The sequence below is a fragment of the Aspergillus affinis genome (assembly GCF_023601865.1).
Source record: "Aspergillus affinis strain CMG 70 chromosome Unknown NODE_128_length_104215_cov_87_854232, whole genome shotgun sequence".
In the NCBI taxonomy this organism is placed as follows: domain Eukaryota; kingdom Fungi; phylum Ascomycota; class Eurotiomycetes; order Eurotiales; family Aspergillaceae; genus Aspergillus; species Aspergillus affinis.
The window spans coordinates 1-18,358 of NW_026515909.1; the positions used below are offsets into that span (position 1 = coordinate 1).

The window sequence follows — 18,358 nt, forward strand, 5'->3', positions numbered from 1 at the left end:
CGCCGCATTGAAATTACTTTTTGTTTTTTGGCTTTAGCGGGGGCTCACCCCCAGCCCACAAATAAAAAATCAACACAATGGGGTCAGGGGTCCCCGGGTAAAACAACCCCCCCCCCCCCCCCCCCCCGGCTGGTATGTTTTATCATGAAACCACTAACATCTTGGCAGCGATCGAATATATCTCCCAACTGGAAAAGATGCTCACCAGTGCCCGTCGCGATAACGATGTGCTACGATCCGAAATTGAAGAGATGCGCAGCCAGCTCAACCAGCAGCAACCCAACGCACAATCTCGACCACCGTCCATATTCGAACACCACCCAATGGCCCCACAGCCAAATGGTCAAACACATGGCCCCATATACGCCAACTACGCCCCGGGACCTGGGATGGTTCAGGAACAACCGCGAACGTTGCCGCCTCTCATGAACGGATCTGTGGCCCCAATGCAGGGCGTACAATATACAGATGAACGACGGTAATCTGGCAGATCACGTCGGTCAGAAATTCTGATTCAATTCGCCTGTTTCGGGCCCATTTATACCCCCATTCAAAATCTGCGCTCGCTCTCTTTCCCGATATCCTTATTTTGTCGTGTTTCAACACCCCTGTGTCCTTTGCTCCCTAGACGCGGAACTGGTTTTTCTTTGACTTGCTTGTAGACATGATTTGGGTGGCTGAGTCTTTTTTTTATTTTTTTTATTTTTTTTATTTTTATTTTTTTTGGAGCGAGACTTGTTTCTCACTTTTGCTTTCACCATCTTCCTCAACCTGGAAAAACAAAAAAGGTTGGGAGGCTTTGGATTTTGTGCTACGTGATGTGACGTCCGACCTATGACTGGAGGCATTTCTTTTTCGATTCTTTCTTGCTTTGGCTGCGCTGCATTCAGATGCGCTTTTTCTTTTTATTTTTTGCATTGGAAATGGGACATCTTGGGTTGGGATCGGTTATGGGAAGTGTGCATTATTATTACCTTGCTTTTATTCTTACCACTGCAACTGGATCCTTTGGGAACTTGACAGTGCCTTTTTTTTTGTACCAAAAAAATCTAGCCGAAGCACTTATGTACGGTGTGCAATTTTATATCCCCATCTGTTTATCATGCTGGTGGCGCTTGGGATGAGTTTTGCTTTTTGTTTTTTTGGTGGGAGCGGCCACCTTGAATACCAAAACATTGGACGTTTCTTCATATTGCTAGAAGTGCCGTGAACTTTGTTCTTTTGCTTCGAAAAAGATCGGAGAGTCGCATTGTGGATTTAGTTTTCGACCGGGCTCGACACCGAAATTGGATGTTAGCGGCACTCTTGGACCTCGAAGTAGCGAGTACCAGGGCCATCCAGCTCACTCGATTACGGCCGCCGACATGCGTTGCTTGCATCTTTTCCCCGTAGAAAGAGACAACTATTTTTGTCACGGGGAACAATTGCGTCGCTGATTGGGTCTCGCAAGCTCATCCTTCACGTCAAGCCGTTTCTCTACGCGCCGGATCCAGAGCAGCGGCTACGCATATGCCAGTGCTTCTTGGTCCAGCCAATGCCTGGCCTGGGACCTGCGTCTCAGATTGTGTTCTGCAGAGCCGATCACACGACACCGTCCAATGGTGCCCGTGAGGATAATGGCAAGATTCCGCCGGAGTCATGGCAGCCGGACATTTAGCATTCTGCAGCACGGGAGAATCGATGGTAATGCCCAATTAATTGCCTTGAGAGGGTGATCCTGATGCATGATCTCCTGGGCTAATTATATCAGGCGTGCGAGCGTAGCTTTGTCTTGCAGATTGGATTCTTCATGTCTCACCCGGCGTGTTTTCCTTATGAACTGAGACTCTCGTCGCATCCTGGCGTTACTGGCACGTCCCTCTAGCTTGCGCTTGTTCATTTGTTTACTTGCCTTGTTCTGGCCTGGATATTGCTCGCTAAGATGAAAAGCTGACTGTTTTCTCTGTTTTTCCTCGCCTCTGTCCCCGGCCCTCCCCCCCTCCTCCTTTCGTGACTCTATTCAATCTCATTGCATAACGAGTGAAGGACAATAGCAGGTGCTGTTGCCTTGTTTTCTTTCAGCGGTCTTTGTCTTTGTTTCTATCATTCACCGGCGTTTCTCATTGTCAGCCATTGTTTGCATTTATAGAATCCGATTCATGTTTTTCGCTTTTTAGATTCCTACTGTGTTTGCATTTCATTGTCAATTGTTGCTAGTTTCTCACATATACTCGCTCACTGCCCACCGGCTGGGAGGTGATCTCCACTCCTTGAGGAACTTGACATCTTACAGTAAGACACCTAGCTTGTGATTTGAAGTCTATCATTGTGTGCTAACAAGAATTCTGTCTTTCAGAAAATGGTGTCTGCAGTGGTAGAGAAAATGGCGTTCAGACGACATGATCCCCAGGCCGAGCTGCGGATCCCCACCGTCCCAAACTTCCCTTTATCATCACCCATCACCGAAGAGGTTGCCAGCCCAACTTCGTCATCATCCGATGAGCGGGACTTGGAAAGGACTCGCCCATTCGAATATCTGTCGAAAGTTAACAGTCGAAACCCTTTCGTTCGGAAAGCCGAGTATGAACGAAGCAATCAGCTGCAGACCGGTGCATACGATCTCCAAAATGGGCACCAAAGCAGCGAGTCCGGTCTCAGGTCGCTTGCAGCGAAGAACAAAAGTGAAAAGCCAGTGGGGTTGAACCTGGTGACTGATTTCTCGGCACACCCCAGCGCTCAAGCAAAGACGACAGAACCGCCGTTGATGGATTTGAACGATCTGAAGATACTTTCGGAGGAGCGAGAGAAGGAGAGAACCACACAGAAGATTAAGGGGATCTTGAAGAAAAGAAACAATCAGGATCTTCAGCACCTTCAGGAAGACACCTCCAACACAACAAAGAGGCGGTCTACTTGGGTCGATATGACGCCTAGAATATCGTCGAAAAAGAAATACAAGGACGAGCTATCGCCGTCCGATCGACCCATAATGATTGGATTCAGCATGCCCTTTGACGGATCCCCGGACTCGCAGAATGGGAAACCGCGGGAGCTCGACATCGGGGAATGTCAGCGGACGCCTCTCACGCCTTCGATCGTGGTCACGCCAGCAAAGGAAGATGGCTTCTGGACTGGACTGACTCCCGACCACCACCGTCCGAGAGCGACTTCGAGCATATACTCTCAACCAACTCCCTGTTTGGAGGATAGCGAAACCCCGGTACCACCTGTTCCAGCCATTCCCGCCCAGCACGCAGCGGCCAAGAACGAAATCATCAGCCCCAAATCTCCCCGCAGACAGTCTCTGGCATCAACTAGAAAGCACCGGTCGTTCTCTGCAGGCACAGTATTCGAAGAAGATGAGATATCACGACCTGGTGCTCGTTCTCGGTCATACTCAAGTAGCAGCGTCAAACTGGCTTTCGATCGATTGAGTGGCATCGATGGAGTCAGTCGTCTGAGCGTCAATACTGAATACGATCGGCACCAGTCGCAAGGGTGGTGGACATACCTTCTTTCGCCGTTACTAGGTCGATCCAGCACAATCTCTAGCAGGAGAGCCCCTACCGAAGCGGATCGGCCTCCGGTTCCAGCCCTCAAAACCAATCTATCAGAGTCGAGTGACGAATGGTGGGAAAAGGAGGTCTCATGCTTCTCACCAGAAACCCCGGAGACCGCCGGGGTCACCCGAGGGGAGGTAGCTAGCTGGCAAAACTGCGACACCAATCCATTTGCGGATTTCAACTCGATAACGGACCCTCAAGCTGAACCATTGGGGGACAGTAATGCTACATCGTTCATCTTTCCCGGACGCGCGATCCAAGGCTCAGCGGCCGAGTATTATCAAGCGTGTGCCCACGAACTGTTCAGCGGCCGATCTTACTTTGAATGCGTTAGCCATGTCTGTTCCATTACGCCTAAGGATATGATACCGGTCTCAGAACCAGTCGCAGCTGCGGATGGCACGGTGAATGAAAAGGGTCTTCTAATAGACGTCGACGATATGCCCCGGTCCGAACGGCAAGAAGATAGAAGAAGCTCTTTGGCGCCCACATCGGTTTCCAAGACCTGCTCCTGTGGTGCATCAGTCGCAACTGATGGATCAGCTGCCCCGAGTCGCAGCCCAAGACAAAATGACCCTCCTAAGGAGAGTATATCAGAAACCCCAAAGATCGATTCCCCAGAGCCGCAGGCTAGAGGAGTTATACCAGACACGGCAGATGATGACACCACTCCCATTGAAAGCTCACCAGAACCATCCAGGCATGGTACTCCGGCCCCCGAGCCACAGGCCAGGGGAGGCATGGAAAAAGCACCGCCAGTAGACTACGAGAACGAGAAGCATCAGTCGTTTAATCCTTTCGTCCAACAGCAACCAGCTGCTGTATCGCAACCGCCGCCAGTCACACATGTCTATATCCAGCAAGCTCCAGCCCCAATTCCGGCACCAGCTCCCGTCGTCACTGCCGAGAGAACTATTCCCCAATACCTAATGATACTTCCCCCTCATCATGAAGCGCAGCCGCCGCAGCCACAACGTCCTGATCCCATCTCACCAGGGTTTCAACAAGCAACGGAGGGGTCAGGTTCCATTCCATTAGGTGATATGGATAACAGTCCAGCACCTGCGTACACAGCCTCTCGCAACGATCCCGCTACCCTTCCGCCGCGCATCGAACCCGCGCCCATAACACGAGAGGCAACGACAAATCCCTTTGCAGAGAGGGAAAGGATTGAATCCCGGCGAAGAAGGCATGAAAAGGAAGAAGCACTCGGTAAGAAGGCTGGCGGATTGTGGCGTGGGAGGGGATGTATTACCAACAAAGGTTGCTTTGGAAGATCCGGACGCGAAGGTCGGCTAAAGCGACGATGGTACCTGGCAATTGCTGCCTTCTTCCTCGCCATTGTCATAGTCGCCATCGTCCTTGCCACTGTACTCACCAGAAAGGGTGATGCAACGCCGGTTCAATCGCAGTGGCTGAATCTGACCGGGTATCCACCGATGCCCACGGGCATTGCAACGGTTGCCGCCCCCGAGCCCAGAGTGCAGAATTCGGGATGCATTACACCTGCTTCTCTTTGGAGCTGTGCCTTGCCGAAAGAGCAGCAAGATGCCAATAAGCCCTATCCTGCCAACCAGCCTAATTTTCGAGTGGAAATTCGATTTCGCAATGGCACCTATCCGAACAGTACCACTGTAGCGTCAAACCATACCAAAAGGCTCGCCCCAAGGATTCCTAGATCATTCGACTCTTCTCCGTCTCCGCCAGACATGAAGGAACAGACTTTCCTCGGAAACACCACGGATAACAACACTACCCCTTACGCCGGCGAGGAAACTCCCTTCTACATGACCATTCTATCTCCCGTGCCTCTCTCAACAATCCGACGTGTGCGCCGATCCGACGACTCGTTCCCAGATCTGGAATCGCTAATCCCGTCCCCGGACGTGGACTCTGACGGGACCGCCGCCGCGGCGAATCTGTATCCTCTCCCTGAATCACAGCCCGTGCGGCTCTACAATCGAGGGCAAGATAGCGAGCACTACGGCTTCTACACATACTTCGATCGTTCAATCTTCCTTTCCTCATCCAGCCCCCTAGACGGCAGCAAGTCAAATCCCAAAGGCGACGACCACGGCGGCTCCAGCAAAACAAAGGCTCACGTCCGATGCACCTGGGCACAGACGCGGTTCCTCGTTCAAATTTGGACCCAACCAGGACGATCCGGCAAGACTCTCCTGAGCAGCAATAATAGTTCTACCTCCGCCTCCGCATCTGCATCCGCCACGCCGACAGCTACCGCCGGATCCCCCTCCAGCACCACCAACTCATCCGCAAGCGACTTCACCCGTCCCGGCTCCTTCCCGTACCCCGTCACTATCACGCTCGACCGACACGGCGGCGAAGTCAAGAAGAAGATGCTCTACTGCTACGGCATGGAAACAGACCTGCATATCAACGGGACGGAGAAGAAGCTACAACTCGAGGATCGCCACTTCGGCGGTCTGCTTGTCAATCCGGCGCCGGGCATCTTCAACACGAGCCGTTCGGCGAGTGACAGTGATCAGGATCTTGGGGGGTATGATGGCGGGACGGGAGGGTGTTCTTGTCAGTGGGCGAATTGGGTTTCGAAAAGCTAGATCAATGGGGTATAGGGTGTGGTTGCAAGTATTTTATTGGAGATGGATGAGGAGTTCTTCGGATTGCTGGAGCTAATTTCTGGAGTTGTTGTAAGGAAGTGATGCAATTTGAAGGATGGTATTTTTTGTGCAAGAAAAAATGGTTGCATTTGTTGGGATTGATTCTATGTTCAGTTTTTATTAATCCGGTATTCAAAAGGAAAAATACTCTTGAAGATGATCAATCCTCTTATCTTGGATTAGAGCACATAATACAACAATCTTAAATACATTTATGAATCGGTTATACAGTAATGCGAAGAGCGCGAGAATCCTGGGTGAGTGAATATAAAGATAATGAGAAAGGCGCTGAGATGCAGAGGGCTTATAGGAATTGCAATAATGTAATCAAAGTATTTATGATTATTCAAATCCCATTAAATTTATTAAGTGCTAGAAACTGAAACAAAAGCATAAATCAAAAACATCATATGTTATCACACCAAAGACGCCTTCTTGTTCTGTTCGACAGCAGATTTTCAATACATATTCTAAGAAATCAGTACCCATGATATAAAGGAAAGACATATATAAGAAAACATGATCATAAAAGGACGCACCCCCGAGACCTGGTGGTCAAGGCAGAAGTCAAGGCAGACTGCTTACTTCGGTGGATGGAGGACCACCATAAGAAAGAAAGAAAGAAAGAAAGGATTGGTCAAAAGAAAGAATCAAAGTGAGTTAGTTACCATGTTATGTCATCTCCAGCTTAAGCCACGAGAAGCAGACCCAGAGCGACGCAGCCCGCAACCGCAAGGCCGGGAACGATGATCTTAGAGCCGGGGTTGGCAGGAGTGAAGCCGGTCGAGGTGGGCTTGGGCACCTCGCCTTCGTTACCGCCGTTGCTACCGCCGTTGCCGCCATGGCCGCCGGTCGAGGTGGACTTGGGAGTCGTCGAGTTGTGGTGCTTGGGGGTGGTGGAGTTGTGGTACTTCGGCACGGAGATGCTGGGAGTGGCATGCGGCGCCTGAGAGATAGCGGGGCTGGGCTGAGGGCTGGGGTGGATGAGGGGGGCGCTGGGCTTGGAGCCAGGGGCGCTCGAGTTGGCCGGGGAGCCGGGGTTTCCCTCGGGCTTGCTGCTGGGCGGGTTCACGGGTGCAATAGGGTGGATCGAAGGCTGGCCCGCAGGGGCCTCGGGCTTTCCAGCGGGGGCCTCAGGGTGACCGGCAGGGGATTCAGGTTGTCCAGCGGGGGCCTCAGGCTGTCCGGCAGGAGCCTCGGGTTGACCGGAAGGAGTTTCGGGCTGTCCAGCAGGTGCACTAGGATGTCCAGCGGGGGCTTCGGGCTGTCCAGCAGGTGCCTCAGGTTGACCAGCAGGGGTCTCGGGCTGTCCAGCAGGTGCACTGGGGTGTCCAGCGGGAGCCTCAGGTTGACCGACAGGAGCCTCTGGCTTGCCTTGGTGAGGAGTTTCCGGCTTGCCGGCAGGCGCCTCAGGGTGGCCAGTCGGGGCAGGCTGAACAACAGGGGCCTCGGGGTGACCACCACTAGGGGAGGTAGCATGAGGGATGGGGATCACACTCTGAGCAAAGTTAGATCAAATTGATAAGGGTAGAAGGGGAGCAATTACGGTTTGACAGATGGTCGTCGTGATAGAGTCTCCCCTCCGCTGAAGATCAGTGGCGCTAGCAGTGCCAGCCGCGATGGCCAAGGCGGTCACAACGTGAGTAGAGAAGTGCATTGTGAAGAAACGAAGTCTGATGTTGAAGATGTTCTTCGACGGCTGGTGCGTAGCGTGGCGAGGGATAGACGACGGTGGCTTTTGAGAAAGTATGCGAAGAAGAATGATGATCGAGAATAATCAGCCACCGGGGCGAACAGAGGTATTTTATATTGTTCTTGTCGAGACTGATCCGGCATCGACTTCTCATTTGGAGTGCGAAGTTGCCCTCGTCCTGACGAAGGAACCTTTGCCGGAATCGGACAGAGCGCATGATGTGAGCATTTGACGCCTTGGGGACGAATCTGAATCCGGATTAGCTCCATCTTGAAGGCGAAAAGTCCATGTTCTCTGCGAAAAAGGCCATGAAGTGTCAGAGTTGGACTGCTCGACGAGGCGAACGCAAAAGGGAATGCCATATCACGTGATGAGACGTCTTCAGCCCTAGCATTCCCAAATAGGCAGGCGTTCTCCAGGCCGGAAACAGACAGACATGTCGATCCATTCCTGCGCACCGAGTTCTTCATGACCGTCCAACAAAGACCGGAGTCATAATCCGGAGACAATGGGTATTGAGCGGAACCGGTGAAAGGACGAAAGCATCCACGGGTCCGAGCACGGAAACAAACCACCTCGTCCGGAGTTCTGGAAGCTAGAGGACGCCGTCTTCATTCATTCGCCACACTGCGAATCCCCATGGAGAGTTTAATTGGTGCGCGACACATTCCACCGAATGTCGATCATTTATTCTGCTATGCGCCATTGACACTATTACAACAGTCTTGTGGTGTTCAGACCTCAGATCCCAGAATAAGCATTGCATCCGGAATGTCGAGATCCCCTTGGATGGGGTGACCTAGAGAGTACTAGGAAGTCATGCACATCGCTGGTCTGTTACTTGTTCAGCTATGCCTTTGCCATGATGGACACTTGAGAATACAAGAGAACTTGTACTCTTTATCCAAGTCTCTTATTACTGCTGACAGGCCAGCATAAACAGCGAAGTCAAAATGCATTACCTCACTTGTTCGGCCTTGAGAAAGTGTTAGTGATTTCGCCATATCCTCCAAAGACTTTTCTGGATCATCATTTAGTTTGCACCAAAGACAGCGAGAATGGCACAGGTGCACATGTTGGCCTGATTTGCAGTACCCATAGACTCGCATGTAGAGATGAGGAGTTACTTTGCCATGTATACGAGTTGCAGGAAATTGGCTGGTTGATGAATCGTCCTAACCCCAGTGGGAAAATGACCCCGATCGACAACTTATTTTACACGCAACTTGGTGATGGAACTAATTACAAGCGGCTAAGATGATTGATTACCGTAAGAAAGTTGGTTGTTAGATTTTGAAGTCAGGCCGTTGTTCAAATAAATTCAATATCGGCAAAAACAACTGGCGTCCGGCAAAGCCAGGCCCTGAGTTCAACTGCGCGTCTCTGTGGGCACGAAGCTGATCCCACGATATCCATTCCCAAGCCTCGCATTTCTCCGGTTCCAAGTTCTTCACTTGAGGTTAGCAGGTGCTTCAACCGAGACAATCAACACAAAGTCCATATAAGCCTCACTCACCTGGGGCTGAACTCCATCTTCCACGGTACCCCCCATAAACACAGTGACATAGTGTTTTTGTTCCTTCTCGAGGACACTGTTCACAGCAGTCAAGAAACGCAGGTTTTCAATCTGCATGCCTGTCTCTTCGAGGAGTTCACGTTCCGCGCAGTTCTCAAAGGACTCGCCAAATTCGAGGTGACCACCCGGCACTGCCCATGTTCCTAGGATGAACGTAAGATACCGAGTTTGAAAAAGTGCAAGATGAAGATATGGCGAAGGTCATTCTATTCGGCACTACATGACTCACCTGCACCATGGCTTCCCTTGCGCTTGCCCACGACGAACTGGCCATCCGCGTTGCGAACGAAAATTCCGACCCCAATTTTGGGTTCCATGATGCTTCGGGGAAAGATGTCTGGCTTCCTTGTGGTCTTGTGAATCGGTGTCCTCTGGCCAAATTCGCAGGATTCAACTTCCGCTGAATGTTTGAATACTTTGCATTCTCATTTCCAGCGGGGCTGCCCAGGCTGTGCCCTCTTGGTGTACCCACAGCAATCATGTCAATAAGGATCCCCGTATATCGCATTAACTCCGCAGCGCGACTCCTGTGGCCATCTAGAGTAATATGTGCAATCTGGGAATACAAGAAAAACAGGGATGGAAACAAAAAAGAAAGAAAGAAAGAAAGAAAATAGAAGAGAAGAAAAGAAAATACATGAAAAAAGAGAGAGAGAGAGCGCGCATTCAGACTATTCTTCGCGATCCCAAATCTGTTTGGCAATTGCAACAACGTCTTCTTCTCCCAGGCTGGCGTCCATTGCCCGGGCATATAGTTTCTCGCACTTATCCATAAGTGGTAACTTTACGTTGGCTGAAGCAGCGGCAGACTGAATGAGCTGCGTGCTATTGTAACAATCCTTAAGCGCGGCATGTGGAGACCAATCTTGATTAAGCATCTTGCTGATCTTGATGTTGGAATAAGGCGACGCAATAGAGCACGCCTCTAGGACTTGTCCGAACGCTGCCAGATCGAGACCCTGGGCCTTGGCCAGACTCATCGACTCAGCCAATCCAACGGTGAGAATGAGCATCGATGTATTAACGGCGTACTTTGCTTTCAGTCCAGAGCCGATAGGACCGCAGTAGACAACAGATCGCGTGATTGGTTGAACAAAAGGCCTGATAGTGTTTGCCAGATCAGGGTCTCCGGCCATCATACCGACGAGCTGACCTTCTTCGGCAGGAACTTTGCTGCCGCTAACCGGCATCTCGAGAAACTGTCCACCGGCGTCTCGGATCTCTTTGTCGAAAAATTGGCTGAATTCGACAGACACCGAACCGGTGTTGACTATTATTTTTCCGGGAAGAGCTCGTTTGAAATCGGCGTCAAGGATTGACTGGGTTGCTGCGGCGTCGAAGAGCATCACGAAGATAATGTCTGAGTTCTCCACGACTTGTGCAGGTGTTTCTCCAAACGAGACTGCATCGGCTTGCTTGAGCGTTGCATATTTGGCGGGACTTCGATTCCAAACCATGAGAGGATACTTCTTGGAGAGGTTACGGGCCATGGCGCTGCCCATGAACCCAAGGCCCAAGAGACCAAGTCGCATATTCGGCGTGTAGGCGAAGGGATCAGAAGGTATTGGATAGTTTAGAGGGCGATGAGCCTGAGGATAGTATCTTGCTTACTTGGTCTTGATGCCTGGATTTCGACGGTGGATTTTCCTGGGCCCCAAATCAATATATCAAGCAAGTCGGGGAAATATAGCATCACGATTCCTTATTGTATTCCATTGTGCAAGACCAATTCTTCCAATCCTCCGACAAAGTTCATTCGCCTCTTCCGTGTCAAGGCCAGGATTCCCACGCCACCGTGATCATAAGGCGCGAATATCGACCACGGCATTTAATTTCCATGCAGAACCAAGATATTTCGGATCACATTCACGCTGGAAGGTGCCTTGAATCGACCCCTAATAGGCAATGCTTGTGTTGTTCCAGGATGATGGCTTTGTACTCCCTGGAGTTCAGGCAGGTTACAGGTCTGATGGCACCTTCGTAGGGGTCATCCGCCGCGCTAGTAAATCACATAACCCTATTTTCCGGCTTTTGGTAGTGGCAATGCATAGTGGATATATGGGGGTCAGATTTGCTGCGTAATTTCGCGCGTTATTATGGCGAAACCGCCAAGCCCTCAATACATCAACCATGGAATGGGGATCAGATTCCTGTAATGACCTTGTTAATCCTCTCCCCCTTTCTGCCGGCAGAAAATCAAAAATCAATTAAACTAACTAGCGAGCTTTTGATAGAAGCTGAGATAGTTGGTAATGCGAAAGCTTGCCTCTGCAGCGGACAAGCTCTAACTCTTCTACAGCTGCATCTAGAGACTGCCCCTTGCCATGCCTAGCATAGATCTCGTCGATAATAACTTTTTGCCGGCAAATTTCGCGAGAGGAAGGCCGCCAGGCAGCACCGTACGATATCTCTAATGACTGGATAGATGGATTTGCGCCTAACCCACATGTCCACTCTCTCCAGACTTCCGGCACAGACTGGATCGTGCGAGAGAGGGAGTAGAGAGCCTGGGAGGGAAGTAAAGATAGGGAGAGAGTGTTGATCCCCTGCGGAAGAAGCTGGCTAGGTAGCTGCTGCTGCAAAGATGATGTCTCAGACAGACATGCTGCTAGCTGAGAGGAAGGTGTGAATGAGTCTGGTGTCCGCGCTCCAGTGTCTATGGCTCGTACGGCAAAGGTGACCTGGCCAGAAAGGAGATCCTCAAGCTGGCGGGCAATCTTCCTAAGCTGTTCACGGGCCTGGTAGCCATGGAAATCAACGGCCTGGTGTATATCCTTTTGGAGGATACTAAGACGATCGGCAATAATAGGAAATGTCTGTCGGAGCTGAATCTCTTGGGGGATCTCTGTACAAAGAAGGGACTGCCGTATTTGCTCTGCAAATGTAGTATAGTCTTCTCGGGCAAAAATAGGGTCATCCTACATTGAATGTTGAGGGAATTGCGCTTGTAGGAGGACCGAGTTCTGAAAGAGGATTATCCGTAGTTGATTGAGTAGTTGTAAGAAGCCTTGGGCTGCTATATCATCTCGATCTTCCTGGCTAGTAGCCTCACTAGGTAGCTCATTTGTAGGGTCGTTAGACTTAAACCAGGTAAGCCACTCATCAATCCATGGCCAGAGAGCTCGTGCAAGGGAATCCAGAGGTTAAATTTTAGCTCGAGGAAGATAGTAATTTCCAATTGCCTCAGGCTGGAAACCAGCCATTGAACGAAGGAATCTCTGCGGTAGATGTGTTAGATAGCAGTTAGTTAAAGCATCCTGATTCCATTGACCAGCACGGCGGATCTGGTTTTCTTTTACGCCTTCTAGCTCAGCTTGTTTTGACCCCTGGGCTCGGCCAGCATGTGTCTTCTTATCGGTAGAGAGATTGATTGCGTTAAAAATCTCGTTGGCCCATTTCAGCTGGATCTCGTATGGGATGGGCTTCTCTCGGTCTAAGCCCTTGAAGAAGTGGAAATTATACCACTGTAGTCGGCTCCGAAACTGCAGTAGTAACTCTCTCACTATCTGCCAGCGATAAAAGAGATAATAAGCTGCCTGGCTTATCGTACAAAGGAGTGGATCTTGATAGCGCATTACCCCCATATATTGTAAGCGACTAAACTGATTTGTCTTTCCGTTATTCATAATTATAATAATTGGCCAACAAGGGGTTGGTCCTTCGTTCGGCAAAGAGATAGTGAATAGGTCAGGAAACTGGAACTGCCGGCGTAATTCTTCACGAAGGAATATATTGTGACTGAAAAGGAAATTTACAGCCTTACGAAGATAAGACTCTTGGGCCTGAGGCTTTCGGTACTTGAGGTCTTTTGTTCTTCATCTTTGCTAACAATATCGTACAAAGTCCTTAATTTTATCCTTGGAATATCCATCCTGCAGGGTGCCTGTGGCTCGGTCAAGATACTGCTCGCGTTTTCGCTCGCTTTCCTTATGTAGTCGGCCAGTCATAAAGGCCGAAACAGTATATCTACGGGGGTTAAGGAAGCTGTTCGTCCCAATACTTCCTTGGAACTTCTAGAGGTCCACAATAGCATTGATATATTGAGAGATCGAATTGATCCCTAGAGTCTGTTCAACCTTTGACCCATCTAGTCGAGTGCGATCCTTTGTGTATTGACAGGACCGGAGGGGCCGGTTTAGGACCTCAGTATCGAGAAAGTAGACATGTTTCTTCTCTGTGACTAGTTCGCCGTCAGGTAAGTTAACCGCATGTGAAACATACAGAGAAACATACAGAGAAGCTAGAGAGAGAGAGAGAGAGAGAGAGAGAGAGAGAGAGAGTAATGCGGTTAACTTACGGTACTTACCTGCCATTCCTGATGCTTATTAATGTAAGCTCTTGATATATTCTTTGGCCGCTGGGTTCGCATGTAGTGTAGCGCCTTGATGTTATAGAGGTTCAAGCGGTCCTGGAGCTCAATCTGCGCTAGCTCCTGGGTCTGCATCTTAGAGGTCGGAGCAGTGGTGGCTACTGCTGAGGAGGATAGAGGAGAGGAAGGAGCAATAGATGACGGTAAAGCTATAGCGAGAAGATAGTATTCTCTCTGCTGATAGATAATGCGTACTATTCGATGCGTGAGATGCGTGGCAGGCGTAGAATAACGAGGTAGGAACGCGACTACCGACCAAATTTATAGAGCAACTTAGCTTATCCTACTAACTACCGCTCTCGTAGAAGTTTCCTCCTACCGCCAACCCCCTTACATTGAATAGGAAGGGAAGGCATGCGGCCGCCTCTATATTGGGAATCGCTAAGGACACCACGGTTTTTTGCTAACTAACGGTAGTTAACTAACTTAGTTAACTATGGTATATTAATAAGAATATTGCCGCAAAAGTAAAAGAGTACTTTAAGACTAATGAAGAATGGGATAGATTTCTCTCTAGCTGGTAGAGTCTTGTTCATTTACTAACAGAGGACGAATATGAAGCAAGACTATTAGTTTTTAATAAGAAATATCAATTAGTATCTCCCTACGCCTTACGATATATCAAAGAAACATGGCTAATCCATAAAGAAAAGGTAATTCGCTGTTGGACAAATCAATACTTTCATTTTGGGAATTCATCAATCTTACGTGTAGAGGGTTCACATGCCTTTCTTAAGAAGTATATACAGGCCTCAACCGGAGATATACTAACTGTTTGAGGCCGAGTAAGACATACGGTCTATAAGCAGATCGATACTCTGATATACAAGGTTAAATATGATTAACTAAATAACCTTATATTCTGTCAATCTTTTCTGTACTTACAGATTAATCAGAAAGCTTCACATTACGCGATTAATCGTATTCACGATCAGTGTGACGGTCTACAAAGGAGCTTAGTAAAAGACAAGTTTGTTTCTGACTCATAGTCCAGAATTTTCCCATAGGGAGGAAAGGCTCTCTAGGAGGGAGGATCCAGGGGCTCTATATACTGCCTGAGGCAAAACCCCAGGCAGGAATGCCTGCAGGATACCTAGGAATGTTCCTGGATGCCTACCGCGGAGGATCCCTTGATCCTATACTAACTAACCGGAACGTTCCTCCGTACAGGGAAGCTCCCTGGCTTCAGGACGTAACAACTTCGAGAAGAATGAATTGGAGTCGAACGCTCGGCAGCAGGAAATTTTTTAGGAGGTAAAAACTGACATTGAAATTCGGGGTATGTAGTACTGTATTTAAATGGTGACCTTTTTTAAGTGGCACCTGACCTGTGTACTCGAGTTCAGGAGCGGAGAAAGGAGTCGCCTCGCTGAGTCAGCGGCCTCGACCCCGATGATCTCCCAGGGAAGAACAGGAGGGATCGCCCCTGTCTCGAATCTACTCCATTCATTATTATTGTCCATCATATTCATCATCCCCCATGCCTTCACATCGTCAGCGCCACAGTCACTCCCTTTTATCCCCTGGCGACTACGATGAAGACGCCGAATCGTTACGGTCTCCCTCCGAGCAGGACTCGGACTCGGAAGACGATGAATTTCTCAGCCGTTCTCGTACCACGTTGGAATTAGCTGAACACGATCGCTCAGTCTTAGACGACGAGGAAGAAACCGAGAAGCTCTTGACGAGGAAAGGGCCTGCCCAGGGTCTCCGCCGTATATTCAGTCCCAGTAGCAGCGGCGTCAAGATCGGAAAGCGTGAACGTCGACAGCAGCGGAGGCAAGCTCGCCGAGATGCACGCAAGGAGCGCCACAAGTTGTCAGAATCCGGGGAACTGATGTATGAGATGGAGGAAGGTCACCGGGAAGATGAGAGTTCTCTGCTGAGTTCCGCCTCATCTTCCGACTTGGGACAAACTGCCAAAGAAAAATATACACAAGAGGTATGAGTGTTGACGTCGTTCATTATTGACTTAGCTGATTGCTCTTCTCCTGCAGACGCGCCCTGTCTCATGGCGCAAGCTTGCGCTACTTTTCTCCGCTATCTTCGTCCTCTTCCTCATTTGTCTATTGGGTGCCTATAAAGCCTCGACGAAATTCCGTGCGTCGCATTCGCGACCGCCTCCCCTTCTCTCAAACGGCTCCGCCCTGTTCGCACCCACCACTATCCTAATCTCGCTCGATGGCTTTAGAGCCGACTTCCTCAACCGCGATCTCACCCCGACGCTCAACTCTTTCATCGCCGACGGCGTTTCGCCGCAGTACATGCTACCCAGCTTCCCTAGTGTCACCTTTCCGAACCACTTCACTCTCGTTACAGGCTTATATCCGGAAAGCCATGGGATCGTGGGAAATACATTTTGGGACCCGAATCTGCAGGAGGAGTTCTACTACACGCACCCATCCGTCAGCATGCAGCCCAAGTGGTGGAATGCCGAGCCGGTGTGGATGACCGCCGAGAATCAAGGATTGAGGACTGCTATCCACATGTGGCCCGGCTCGGAGGCACATATCGGAAATGTAGAACCTAGTCTCTTGGATGAGTACAACGGATCTGAGACTCTGCCGCGAAAGATTAATCGTGTGTTGGAGTTCCTTGATATGCCGGGCTCCGAGGATGAATCCCTGGACACCCCAGAACGACCTCAGTTCATTGCGTTCTACGTGCCCAACGTGGATGCGCATGGTCATAAATACGGCCCCAACAGTACGGAGATTCGTGGCACAATTTCCAGTGTCGACAACATGCTTGGAAGCCTTTTCTCGGGCCTCCAAGACCGTAATCTCACGGAGATCGTGAACGTTGTGATTGTGTCTGACCATGGCATGGCTTCAACCTCCACGGAGAGGTTGGTTCAGTTGGACGACATGATAGATATGGATCTTGTTGATCATATCGATGGGTGGCCGCTACGTGGAATACGCCCTAAGCGGGAAGAGGATCTGAAGACCCTTCAGGACCAGCTCGAGAACGTCGCTGCAAACTATTCCGATGCCGTGGAGGTCTACACTCGAGAGACCATGCCGGAACGCTACCACTTCAAGAACAACGACCGCATCGCTCCCCTCTGGATCATTCCGAAAACTGGATGGGCGATTGTTGAGCGGCCTGACTTTGATGCTGCACTGGCCCTAGAGAAAGGAGAAGACTACCATCCCAAAGGTATCCATGGCTACGATCATGAACACCCTCTCATGCGAGCCATCTTTATCGCTAGGGGGCCTTCATTCCCTCATGAACGCAATAGCCGTCTAGAGCCTTTCCGTGAGTACTGCCATGCTATTATTTTTGGTGAATTCTCTAACTCGTGCAGAAAACGTCAATGTATACAATATCATTTGCGATACCCTTGGTATTACTCCTCACCCAAACAACGGTACTCTGCGTCTTCCTCTGAAGCCGGTTGGGACCCATTCGGATGAAAACTCGCCCCCTCTTGACAACCCTCCCGACCCTCCCGCCAGTAGCCCTACTGCTGTTGTGACTCCCACGAAGACTCCTGTCACCATTCCCTCTGAACAGCCCGCGCCCAGCAAAGAACCACAACCGCAGCCGGAATCCAACCCGGAAAGCGACGACGAGAAAGGCCCTACCTGGTGGGGAACTCTCTGGGGCAAACTTGAGGACGCGAAGGATTGGGCGACCGATACGTATGAGACGATCAAAGACAATTTTTGGACCTCGGATTGATCATCTGGGATGTGATTTTCTGTATATTCTGTTCCATTTGACTCGTTTTCTTGCGCCTGTGCGCCATTTTCGTGAGGCTGATTGGCCGGCAATAATATTTCAAGATACCCATTCTGTTTTGGCGATTTTTCACACGCTGGCTTATTAAAGGTTACTCCGTTCATTTGGTTTTATTTAATTTCATTTTCTTCTTCTTTTTGCTCTTGTATATTGATCATCAAAATTCTTTCGAATAATCATGTTGGGTGTTACAAAGCTGTCACGATACAAATCAAACACAGGGTTCCAGGTACACTTGGTTGTCTGCAGAGCTTGGCTTGGATGAACTAATTCATCAGCAGTTGGGTCACCCTTTTCTCGCGGGCCTTGTCTGGCGTTTCTCTGGCGAGTCATGATAACTAGGAAGAAAGGAATGATTTCAGGTTCAATAGCTCTACCAAAGCCCCATCCAAGTTCTCTTGAAATCGCCATACAGTTGGGTGAGCCTGCGTGTTTTAGCGCGCATCGGCCCAGCAGAGCCTCTGCAACCATAACGCGACTCAAAGAGGTCACGGCGCCCACAGTGACAACCTACAAAGGCAGAGAGACTACCAGGAGCCGTGGCAGCCTTACGCCTTGACCTTCGACTGCGCCATCATTGATATTGACATGCTGTCAGGGGTTAGAGACCAATAGAAACGTTAGCTCGAGTCCCATGCCCACCAGGCGACATGATGAACATTTGCGAGAGGATGGGCTTATTCTCATCCGGAATTATTTTCCGTCGACATCCATCAACACACGCAGGGGAACATCAATGAAGGAGTTCAATATGTGGTAGAGTCGAATATGTCTGTCATTTTCATTAAT

General features: G+C 49.9%; 7 protein-coding genes across 7 annotated transcripts; 3 read left to right on the forward strand and 4 right to left on the reverse strand.

Annotated features, from left to right (window-relative positions):
• On the forward strand, positions 1-482 carry KD926_001356 (putative HLH transcription factor; the record flags this gene model as incomplete). The annotated part of the gene is made up of 1 exon (XM_053105055.1): positions 169-482. A coding segment is annotated over one exon (314 nt), but the record flags the coding sequence as incomplete, so codon positions are not given.
• Positions 483-2,338: 1,856 nt separating this feature from the next.
• KD926_001357 (uncharacterized protein) lies at positions 2,339-6,121 on the forward strand (the record flags this gene model as incomplete). The annotated part of the gene is made up of 1 exon (XM_053105056.1): positions 2,339-6,121. The coding sequence occupies one exon, from the start codon at positions 2,339-2,341 to the stop codon at positions 6,119-6,121; it is 3,783 nt and encodes a 1,260-aa protein (XP_052951704.1).
• Positions 6,122-6,869: 748 nt separating this feature from the next.
• Positions 6,870-7,838, reverse strand: KD926_001358 (uncharacterized protein; the record flags this gene model as incomplete). The annotated part of the gene is made up of 2 exons (XM_053105057.1): positions 6,870-7,679; positions 7,728-7,838. 2 exons carry the CDS (start codon positions 7,836-7,838, stop codon positions 6,870-6,872), a joined length of 921 nt encoding a protein of 306 aa, XP_052951705.1.
• A 1,322-nt stretch (positions 7,839-9,160) lies between these two features.
• Positions 9,161-9,767, reverse strand: KD926_001359 (nucleotide triphosphate diphosphatase NUDT15; the record flags this gene model as incomplete). Its single annotated transcript, XM_053105058.1, has 3 exons — positions 9,161-9,322; positions 9,391-9,593; positions 9,680-9,767. The coding sequence occupies 3 exons, from the start codon at positions 9,765-9,767 to the stop codon at positions 9,161-9,163; spliced, it is 453 nt and encodes a 150-aa protein (XP_052951706.1).
• Positions 9,768-10,121: 354 nt separating this feature from the next.
• Positions 10,122-10,982, reverse strand: KD926_001360 (NAD(P)-dependent oxidoreductase; the record flags this gene model as incomplete). The annotated part of the gene is made up of 1 exon (XM_053105060.1): positions 10,122-10,982. One exon carries the CDS (start codon positions 10,980-10,982, stop codon positions 10,122-10,124), a length of 861 nt encoding a protein of 286 aa, XP_052951707.1.
• Positions 10,983-11,666: 684 nt separating this feature from the next.
• Positions 11,667-14,175, reverse strand: KD926_001361 (uncharacterized protein; the record flags this gene model as incomplete). The annotated part of the gene is made up of 5 exons (XM_053105061.1): positions 11,667-12,368; positions 12,750-12,914; positions 13,290-13,463; positions 13,757-13,968; positions 14,154-14,175. The coding sequence occupies 5 exons, from the start codon at positions 14,173-14,175 to the stop codon at positions 11,667-11,669; spliced, it is 1,275 nt and encodes a 424-aa protein (XP_052951708.1).
• Positions 14,176-15,299: 1,124 nt separating this feature from the next.
• Positions 15,300-17,509, forward strand: KD926_001362 (alkaline phosphatase family protein; the record flags this gene model as incomplete). Its single annotated transcript, XM_053105062.1, has 3 exons — positions 15,300-15,761; positions 15,817-17,083; positions 17,133-17,509. 3 exons carry the CDS (start codon positions 15,300-15,302, stop codon positions 17,507-17,509), a joined length of 2,106 nt encoding a protein of 701 aa, XP_052951709.1.
• Positions 17,510-18,358: the final 849 nt, after the last annotated feature.